This window comes from Pelmatolapia mariae, linkage group LG14 (genome assembly GCF_036321145.2).
Source record: "Pelmatolapia mariae isolate MD_Pm_ZW linkage group LG14, Pm_UMD_F_2, whole genome shotgun sequence".
Classification (NCBI taxonomy): Eukaryota; Metazoa; Chordata; class Actinopteri; order Cichliformes; family Cichlidae; genus Pelmatolapia; species Pelmatolapia mariae.
The window spans coordinates 14412978-14424123 of NC_086239.1; the positions used below are offsets into that span (position 1 = coordinate 14412978).

The window sequence follows — 11146 nt, forward strand, 5'->3', positions numbered from 1 at the left end:
TTTGTTTTTTTTAAAGGTAGGTACCACTTTATAATACATCATGCAACTAAGGGTGTAATTTCCCTGTAATTAAATGGAATTTCAGTGCATTTTATTTTTAAAATGAAATGTAAATATATTAACATATGCTTTTTTTAAAGGTTTAAATAATAATACTGTAAGTAAATTTAAGGAGTCATTTTAAGGACTGCATCAATAATTTTAAGTACTGTCTATTTTCTTGGTAATTTTGTGGAAAAACAAACAGTTTCCCCTTGTTACCTTGTAAGTACACTGGTCATGGGCCATAGTGTGGAGTGGCTTAAACTTACATTTTTACATCTTTATTTGTATATATATATTCTTATTTGATATTTATTAAATTGATGTGCATAATTGATTTCTCTATTATTCAATTGTCCATTTTTACTCACGGTGTAATAAAAATACTTCGAGTATAATGTGTGTCTCATCTCCTGTAATAATAGTTAAGCAGGTTAAGCCACTCCATGATACAGCTCACACCCCAAAATGTGCAATGTACATGTATGTATTTTAATTTCCACTAAATTACCAGGAAATTATGCAGTGCTTAAATTTACTTACAGTATAATTGTTTGTTTCCAGCAAAAACATGATTTCTTAGCCCCTTATTCGAATGTCCCTGACTTTAAGTACTTGCATGTAAATATAACTACATTGCCATTAAAAATGGCATCTGATTGAAATCTGATTTAGGTGCAGGGGAATTACGACTTTCATCGTGGGCCGTGTTATAAAGTGTTACCAAAAGTTAAACGCACTTTTAATTCAAGGACACGACAGCTTATGCAGACTGTAAACAACAGGCCTTTCCCTAATTCTAAAGCTGCATAACCACTAATGCGCCAAACCAGCTCCAGCTGTGTCTTTTAAGAAGTGAGTGAATGATAAACACGCAATGCTTTAGTTATTGAAGCCTTTGGAGTTTAGCCAGACATTTTCCAGCAAAGGCATCTTGGAATTATTTCAAGCCTGCATAACCTACCTCCTGAACACACATGCACACAGATCATGTAGCTGGTGAAGGGAGTGAGACCTGTGCTCTGGTCATGATCACTATCAGGTACTCAGGAAACTGTCGGTATTTTAATATTACAGCCACGAGCTTTTCTGATTCAGTGCATCTCAACATGAAGGTTCAGTAGTTTCAACTGGTGGTGTTCAATGGTAGCAAAAAAATAATAATTAGAATAAAAGAATCCTGATTAAAAAATATTTTTCCTTTTGTTTATATGTAATGTGTTTATATGTAACATTTATGTGTACATCTTTTGTTACGTTTGCCACACAAAATGAAATTTGCTTTAAAAAAAATACAACTAAAGTTACTAAGAAAGGTCATCAGATAATGACTTATATACTGTCCATCAGAAGCACTAAATCAGCTAACAATAAGCCAAAGCTCTATGCAAAGTTACAAGGACTCATTTCCACACTGCTGAGCAGTTCCTAGTGTTTTCACTTAACTGTGAGAAGCGAGATTCACTATTAAATGTTAAACTCAATAAGCTAAACTATGGAGAAACAATAGTCCACGGGTTTAAGAAGGTATTCTTAATCGAAACGTCTTAAACGAGCTGCGATGATATCTGCTCCATATACCTTCATTGTGTGCTCTTCTCTTACCTCTTCTGCCCCATAGTGTACAGAAACTACAAGAAAATACAAAGACTTTTCTCTAGCTACTGTCTATTTGGACAGTTGCTGGTTAAATACTTGCAGAGGTGCAATTTGCTTTTAAGAATTTCGTTTTATTGTTTGGTCTGGCTTTATAGATTTATTCCACTGATGTGTGCCAGCAGCAGGAGGGATAATAATCACGCTTGTGGCTACAATTGAACTCACAAAATGTAATGCATGGTCAGCCTTCCAAAAGGTTTACAATACCGAGTGAACATTAACAATAATTTACACACATATGGAAACTACCTTAGAGTTGACACACTTTGTAAATAGTTATATGTCGAGGTATTGCTTGGGCAGGCATTTGCTTGAGAAAACGAGAGGAGGAGGCTGTGTGGCAACAAAGACGAATGATAGAAAGAACTAGAGATCACTAGGTCACATTTTCTGACAAAAACTTGCGTTTCAGCAGGCTCATTTGTGATTTTGTCACTTTTGAAAAGCCTTCGTTATACTAGCTGTCACAATCCATTTGAAGTTTGAATAACAGCTTCACGAGCGCGTGGTGCGGCACTCACGCGCACTCTGCTCTAGTTTCTACCTGTCCTGAGTGATAAGCCTGAGCAACACCCTTGGCAGCTCCGGCTCTGGGCCCACACTGCTGTCAGTCTCTCTCTGCAGAGCCACAGCCGGCCAGCAGGACGGTCAACTCTCGCTGGGTGAATCCTAACAAACACGGCGGGCTCCATGGGTAACAGCCACGGGGCTGCAGGGCTACAGCGAGCCGTCCGCAATGTGATAAAGAAGGCCGGGAAAATTCATCACAAGGCTCTTGGGACATGTCAGAAAGGTAAGGCGAATCAGCTGTGTCTGCATGACAGACACCAGCTTCACTCCGTGACGCCCGTCAGTGTAGCTTTTTCATCCAGTGCACCTTGTGTGATATGAAATAATTTGCCCATTAATTAAGGCTTTCTACCTAAATAGAGAGAAACCTTCATTAATGCCATTGCTAACACTTGAAGGCTTTAGCCTTAGTGACATAGCCAAATGGCTACAATGAAATGTGGAAGCCTGTTTCCACTACTGAAAAAATAAAATATAATAATGATAAAATAATGATAAAATTAAAAAGTCGTCGAAATTTAGACTGAAGTCAGTAACTCGAAAATTTGAGATAATATCCTTAACAGTCGTCTTACCTCTGCCTGGCATTTCATTTAGTTCATCACAGTAATAGTCTCTTTTACTACCCTCGGTTTATTTGTTTGCTCTATATATTTTTTATTGGACCTCCAATATGTAAGAAAAAAATCGAAGCTAATTTAGCTTAAAACGTAGGTATAACATTTAAAAATCCTTTAATTTATATATATTTAATTAAATATAAATAAATAAATAAAGTATCATCTACGCAGTTCTTTTGTATGATAACTATTTAGCACACTGCCACAGGGCATGCAGTATCAATTATAGAGGGTCCAGCTACCCCCTGCCGACACAGATTATTATAACCTAATAGCACCTGCTCAGGTGTCCTCTGGAGCTATGGCAACGGGTCCTAATCTGCATTGTCGGGCCCAGTTCAGTGTAACCCTAACCACTCAGCCGGTGGTCAGGGTTTTAGCACACACCAGGGATTACATTACCCAAGAACAGCTCCACTTCAAACAGGGATGGAAGATGGGATAATTATTGTCTCTCTTTTTAATTTTTTCTCCCCCCTTTCTCAGCTCTTCAGGTGTGAACACACTCACTGGCAGTTTCCCCAAATCCCAGTCATCCCATGGCTCTGAATTCAGGGTTACAGGCACACCTCTCTCTGTGGACCAAAGTCCTGACTCTGGACTAGTATTTACACCCGTAAGTGACACGCACACACTGGATAAACCTGTGATTACCCTTCCCTCACAAATTCTCCTTTGCCTCCTTTATTGTCATACCTCTCCTGTGCCCTCCTCCTTCCTTCATCTTAAACAACTTTCCATTTCAGCCCGTCTCCCTCTCTCTTTTAGCCGTCTCTGAGCTGAATAATATTCTCAGTCTGTTCTCTGCGCTCGCTGTTTTACCCTCGAGCCACTGGCCTCTCGCCTAGACTGCTGTGCAGAGTGATTTCTCACTCACTCTCTTACTCTCGCTGCTATGTGATTTAAGAAAGATGGGGGGGAAAATCACTCCTCACCTAATCCTTCTTATGTTCCATGCAGAGTTCTCCCACTTGGGCTGAAAAAAAGAAACCCCTCTGTATGTCATGTCTTAAACAACTTCAAAGTGTTTTGCTTAAAATCCTGCAGCAAAATAGCATCTCTAAATAATTATTTGCAAAAGAAAAATGCCTTCTGGTTTGAGCTGCGTGCATGACTAATGCTTCTGTTTTAGTAGAGACAGAGATGCTTTTTTTAAATTATTAATGTATTTAGATGTTGTCAGATATTGTGATATAAAGACTGTATAAGGGAACGAATCATACGCACTTCCCATTTAGATTACGTCCATTATTGTCTCCCACACTGTTCAGAAACCTTTAAGAAAACATTTACACTGGAGAGTCTGGACAAGGAGGAGCAACAGTTAGCTGGATTTGGGTCATTCCTGTGTCTAGATTACCAGGCGGAGGGAGTGGAGAGTTACACAGTAAGAGTGAACAGGATGAGTATAAAAGGGTTGATAAGGTCAAGGCTGCTGCATCCCAAAAACAGTCAACATAGGATCATAACTTTTCATTTCATATGATAAATATTTGCATAAATATCCCAAAATGACTTTTAAATAGTCTTCATTTGAGGAAAAAAATGCATAAATGGAAAATATTTTAATGTTTATCATTAGAAGATGAAAGTAGATTCACAGACTCACTAATGAAACTATGAGCAACAGCTGCTATTTGATTTTATACAGTTGATGTGATACACAACCCTGTAGACGGGGGGTAGAGCTAAACTGGGGAAAGAATGCATGCACTGATACGTAAAGAGAGGAAAGAGAAGGATGATGTCAGCAAGACAAGGTGTCATTACAGGATAATAAAACTGTAGCGGCTCTTGTCGACCTTCACAGGTAGCAGTATTGGTTAATAGTCTTATAAATGAGCCATTGATTTTAGCTTCATGCTCTCTGTATGCTCGGAGAATAAAGTTTATGTTGGACTAATGGGCAACCATGGTAGATTAAACTTAATTGTGTCTCCTGTTCTTCTAAACGATTCCCATGTATCGCTCTCTTTTGGCCCATTGACATGACAGTTATTTGACTGTCCTGATCTTGAAGCTGAAATTAATTTGACTATCAATGAGGGGAATGTGATTAAACTTGGGGGGAGAATATGGCTCATCACTGGTGTCATTTGCACAACACACCTCAGTGAGTCTGCAGATTTGTGACTGCATATGTGTCACAGATGATATCATAGCTTTGAAACTTGGCAGAATGGTGCATTTACGAATGGCATTTATTTACGTATTTAATCAAGGAAGGAAATCTACACTCACTGGCCACTTCATGCATTACACCAGGGGTGGGGGAACTCCAGTCCTCAAGGGCCGGTGTCCTGCAGGTTTTAGATGTGTCCTTGATCCAACACAGCTGATTCAAATGGCTAAATTACCTCCTCAACATGTCTTGAAGTTCTCCAGAGGCCTGGTAATGAACTAATCATTTGATTCAGGTGTGTTGACCCAGGGTAATATCTAAAACCTGCAGGACACCAGCCCTTGAGGCCTGGAGTTCCCCACACCTGTGTTACACCCTGCTCGTACCAGGTTGGACTTTACCCTTCATGGCGTAGATTCAACAAGGTGCTGGAAACACTCCTCAGAGAATTTGGTACATATTGACCAAATTCTCGGAGAGTTTCTGCAGATTTGTACGGCCGCGTATCCATGATGAGAATCTCCCATTCTATCATAACCCAGTGGTGCTCTATTGGAGTGAGATGTGGAGATTATGGAGGCCATCTGAGTACAGTGAGCAGCCATCAGAAGATTGGTACAAAATGGTTACAAAGGCATGGTCAACAACAATGGTCAGGTAGGTTGTGATGTTTAAATGATGCTCAGTTTAAGGGGCCTAAAGTGTGCTAATAAAGTATTTCCCACATTACACCACCAGCAACAGGAGCCTGAATTGTTGATACAATGCAGGATGGCTCCATGCTTCTACATCATTCACATCAAATTCTGGTTCTATGATCTTTACGTTGAAGCAGAAATTAAGACTAGTCAGGCAACATTTTGACAATCTGCTGCTGTCCAGTTTTGGTGAACCCATGTCAACATCAGTATCTGCCTCAGTTTCCATATTTTGGCTTTAAAAAGTGGTTATTTGAGTTACTGTTGCCTTTCTATCAGCTCAAAGCAGCCTGGCTATTCTCTTCTTTCTTCTGAAATCAGCAAGGCAAAGAAATGGTGCTCACTGGATATGTTTTTAATTATCAGTTCATTCTCTGTAAACTAGAGATGGTTGTGTTGAAAATCCCAGAGCAGCCCATTTGGTACCAACAACTATGCCACTTTTAAAGTCAATTAAATCACCTTTCTTTGTAATTCTGATGCTCTGTTTGAACTTCGGCAGGTTGTCTCAACCATCTCTACATAACTAAATGCTGCCATGTGATTGGCTGATTAGCTATTTGCATTAACAAGCAGATGAACAGGTGTACCTAATGAAGTGGTCAACTAATAACACATTTCTTGTGTATCTCGTCTGTCACCCTGTTCTCTTCTTCATCTTTTCTCATCAGCTTCCATCAAGTCGGTTCCAGTTTGCGTTGTGGCATGGCCTGGAGCAGTGTGATGTCACAGGTGACCAGCTGACGTGCCCCAGGGTTAGAGAAGGTGTGTGGCTGATGTGAGAAAACCACCTCAGTAACCTAACCAGAGCAATAGAAAAGAAATTGTAGTTTTCTAGCTCATGAAGCGTTTTAGAAAACCTCTAAAGAAGCTGTGTCACTGCCATTTTTGTGTTGCTTTCATTACTTGCGAGTCTCTTAATTTAGCTTCTTCACTAGATGAATAATAATGTGAAGATTGTTAAAGACTTTTAAAAAATTTTTTACATTATAATCAAAGGGCCATCAGAAGATGAGTTACATCTAAAAGAGAGGGGTGGCATCTGTTTGGAGAGAGGGAGGAGCAGGAGAAGAAAGGAAGAAGGACAGAGATGGGAGGAGAGGCTTCAAGAGAACTGGGAAAACTGTCTGGTAAGCTAGCATGCAGGATATGTGTGGGTGTGTGATGTTAAAGATGCCATATATAGCACAGAAGAGCAAAGCTGCGGAAAGGAAAGAAGTGAAGGTGCAAACTAAGAAGAAGAGGAGGAGAGGGCAACAAAGATTGCTTCTGACACCTCTACCACCTGTCTCTTCTCAGGAGTTAAATCTGTCCTATCAGGACTTGGGTGATCCCTTCCAGCAAGAAAATTTCCTCCGGATCCTCCGCCGGTTGATCCGAGTGGAGAAACTTCAACTGATTGACAACTCCCTCACCAGCCTGAGTTCTGTACGTCTGCCAAGGTATGAAATGACACCCAAGCTGCAGCACAACGCCCTCATCTGGAACAGCTCCCTGGAGAAACTATGAATATTACATACTGTGAAATTCCAAATGGATATATATATATATATATATATATATATATATATATATATATATATATATATATATATATATTCATTATAGCATTCATTATAGCTTCATTAAATCCATTTAGCTGTTAAAAATGAAGACAAATGTCCTGTCAAACAATATGATATTCTATAATTAATCATCATGGTTTTTAAAATGTTGGCCACGTGGGTTTAGTGTTGAAGTCAGCTTCTGAAACTCACATTGCACTTTTTGAAATGATGTTATTTAAAGATAGTTGTTCAGTGCTTTTGAACAAATATGTGAAGGTTATGTGATATTTCTTCTGTTCAGCCTAGAATGGGACTGTTTGTGTGCTAATTAGTGTTTTCTTACCTTCTTTCTTTTGTTTCTTTCTGAGTATGCTTGTCTGTGCTGTACTGTTTGGCACGAAACAAAAAGCTAAGCAGTATTTGTGTTTGCCATGGGCAGGTGCAGAGTGTTAAACCTGCACCATAACCACCTGGTGTGTCTGCGTCAGCTGCCAAAGCTCCCAGCAGTGGAGCACCTTTGTCTGTCTGAGAACGCCATTGGTACCCTGGGGGGACTGGGAGCTCTGGGGAACAGCCCACTCCGTTCCCTGAACCTGACCCGCAACCCAGTGACCTTCACTCAGGACTACCGTGCACGGTAAGCAGACTATACCAGAGGCTGAACTCAGTTCTGCTTAGTATTAATTAAACCACTACTGGTTACAAATAGAATGTGAATATGTGAAATAGGTAAAGTAAAAACACCAACATTTATCACGTTTTGATCATTTTGTCCCATTTCAGGCCCCGCCTATCCAAACATCCACTCACTTCCACGAACAAATCACTCCCTGTCATAGTCCCTTTCACTAAGTGCATTGCTGCCAGCTCCTCTGTAATCGCAAACATTTTTGTTGTCCCAGTGGCTGTGTTGGACATCACAGCTCTCGTATTAAGCCCAGGAGGAAAAGCTCAGACTGAAGTTCTGAGGGGGGGTGGTGTTCCGATTTTGTGGGAAATCACAATCTTGGTCTTGACTGGTCCATCCCTGGATAAAAGATTCAGATGTCTGTTCCCGCTCTTCATCTGTCACATTCTTGTATTTCTTTGTGTGTTCAGTTTCGTAATGAAATTCAAAATGCAGTCCCTAACACTGTAATACCAAGTTTATTGTTTAAAAAACAGAACAAAAAACTGCAGTTTCAAAATAAAAGCATCAGTTGTATTGTGATTTTGCAAAAAAACATTAAGTTGGTCGCTAACGGGAAGTTATTCAAAGAGTGTTTGGTGACTGAAGTGGGACAAACTGTGTGATGTGTACTTTTTTATGTGTGCATCCTAATTTCCCATCGACCTGGAGACAACCAAAGGGCCGGATATTTCCTGTAGGCCATACAATGCCCAGGTCTGCTCTAGAGGATAATGTCTGTGTATCTATAAACTAATTTATACTCATTTTCTGTCTCTCTTCATTTTCAGTGTTTTCTCCTGTTTGCCAAATCTCGAGGTCCTGGATGGAATCCCCAAGCTGCCAGAAGACTTGCTGCCCCCCAGTTTACTGCTCCCAGAAACCAGCAGGATGTGTAATATTTTGTGACATTCTTCCGTGGTAGCCTGCACTTTGAAAATGTCAGTTTTCAGAGATCTCCTCTAAGGGAAAGTGGCCAGATAACATTTAAATGAAGGACTTAGTATTTACACAAACTGTCATACTTACTGCCGTTAAGGTCACGGGTTGAGGCATTCAGAAGAATAATCGTAAGGTAATGCTTTTAGTACCAAGTAACAACTACCAATATATTACTGATATTTTTAAAGTGGGATTTATATACAATTTACAGCTATTTTGATAATAAATAGAAAATACCATCAAGACTTTCAAGTGTTTATTTTTTTATATTAATTTGTGCAGATATACAGACGGGGTGATTCTAACAAACTCTGGATTTGAAGGGAAGGAAAGCAAGTTAATCAGACTGCTAACTGACTCATCACTCGGCATCTCTCAGCGCTTTGCTGAGCCGACATGTTCACACTCCTGTTTCTGCTGCAGCACGCAGCAGAAACATACAGGGGAGGATTTTATTATTATTATTATTATTATTATCATCCTACTGTCTTAACTATGAAAAAAAGCAGTTCCGGGGAACTAAAATTTAATTTCTTTTTAAACTGTAGCTGCGACTTTAGATTACACATGTTTGCATGACATGTGTATTATATGAGAGGAGAGACAGGACATCCGCTTGAGAGGCTTATCAAACATTTAGTGTCCAGACTCCCTCGGATAATGGCTTCTTGTGTCCTCAGGCTGACTGGGTAATGACCCAACAAACACACACCCACATACACAACTTGCACACACAAAAAAGTAGATAAAGAGAAATCCTTGGTGGCTTGAAAAGCACTCACACTGACAGGATTTAATACCCACTAAAAGTGTGCTCTTGACATTGTAAGGCGGTTTGGATAAAAGGGTGAAGTCAATGACACGTGCACTGTTCCAAATAAACGGTGCTGCAGGGGTTACAGCTTAGATATTGATTTATTCATACATCATGGGAGCCTGTTCTCTTGTAATAATGGATTCACTTTCAGTCTGCACCTGCAACATAAACACATTTTGCCATGTGATACTGCAGAACATGACTATGAATACCGCCGCACACGCATCCCGAGCAGCCACCTATGCACATAAGGGGAAGCAGCTGCATTCTCTTTGCTCACAGTAATACAGAGAAACAGAAGCTGATATCTCTCTAACAAGCGTACAGCCAGGCACAAGCTACCAGTTACATGCTTCATTGGGTTTTGTTTAAGTGTGGAAGATTGTTTGTGCAATTGTGTGTTATGCGCGCCGAACTAAGTCTCCAGCTGATGAATGAGAGATCATTACTGGTGTAAGGAGACAGTGTGATCTGCTCGATGCATCTGTATATGTACTGCAAGCTGGATACAGGTTAAGAGGAAAAGTTATGGTATTATCGATAATCTCTGCAGACAGTTTTCGATGCCAGGACTTCTTTTGCAGTGTGACAGTAAAGCAGAAGATGGAGTTGTTTTGTTGTTGTTGTTTTCTCTGAGGGTAGAAAAAGAACACGTATTGCTTCGAGCTTTAGCTTTATGTAAGTTTTGAACTGGTGTTAAATGGAAGATTTGGTAATTTGTGGCAACTGTGTGGGCATTCGTCTCAAGATAGACTTTTTGGCTGTAGGCAATCAACATGTAAGAATTATTTATGCCTGGTGATTCACCCGTATAAGGGAATGGTGGAGGAGTTATCATCTCTGCCATTGGTTGTTATAAAAATATGTGTGGACATCTTCCTGTGGCCTGTTATTAGCGCAATGATGAGACACCTGTTACCGTTGTACTCCTCCAGCATCCCGCAGTCCCTCTGTGGAGCGGATGGGGTGATGACAGGAAAAGGAAGGGAGGGCACAGCGAGAGGCAGAGGAACAAGTACTGTGATGGAGATGGGAACAGAGAGCGTAAATAGAGACTGAGGGGAGGAGGGTTGATCTGATTGAGACTGTGTGCTAGGGACAAATGTTGTTCATTAGAGATAATTGCCTTTCTCCGTCGACCCCCTCTCGTTTGATTTTCATTTCGTCCTGATTTGCCGGTTCATTTCCCATGTGAGTGAGCTCACATACACATGGTCTTCTTACCTCTCAGCTCAGAGTGGTAGATAAGAAGCAGGGCTAGAACATTTGGGAACATTTGTGCCGTGTCATACAGATGTGAACCAGCGCCTGACTGGCACAGTTTGGACAGTGTTGCAGTTTATTTTGCTCTGTGCACCACTGTAATAGATTTTTATTTAAGATCGAGCAATCAAGATGTGAATGAAGTACAGACACTCAGCTTTAATTCAAGGCCTTTAAGAAAAGTATTGCATTACCTATT

General features: G+C 40.3%; 1 protein-coding gene across 1 annotated transcript; it reads left to right on the forward strand.

Annotated features, from left to right (window-relative positions):
• Positions 1 to 2359: 2359 nt before the first annotated feature.
• Positions 2360 to 9052, forward strand: LOC134641770 (uncharacterized). The gene is made up of 7 exons (XM_063494317.1): positions 2360 to 2494; positions 3378 to 3507; positions 6383 to 6476; positions 6711 to 6841; positions 7011 to 7153; positions 7698 to 7895; positions 8717 to 9052. Exons 1-7 carry the CDS (start codon positions 2484 to 2486, stop codon positions 8832 to 8834), a joined length of 825 nt encoding a protein of 274 aa, XP_063350387.1. The 5' UTR covers positions 2360 to 2483; the 3' UTR covers positions 8835 to 9052.
• Positions 9053 to 11146: the final 2094 nt, after the last annotated feature.

Excerpts from the sequence above, each read along its gene's own strand:
- LOC134641770 (XM_063494317.1), top strand. Across the intron at positions 6,477-6,710 it reads GTGCCCCAGGGTTAGAGAAG|GGCCATCAGAAGATGAGTTA; the intron begins GTGTGTGGCTGA and ends TTATAATCAAAG. Across the intron at positions 7,896-8,716 it reads ACTCAGGACTACCGTGCACG|TGTTTTCTCCTGTTTGCCAA; the intron begins GTAAGCAGACTA and ends CTTCATTTTCAG.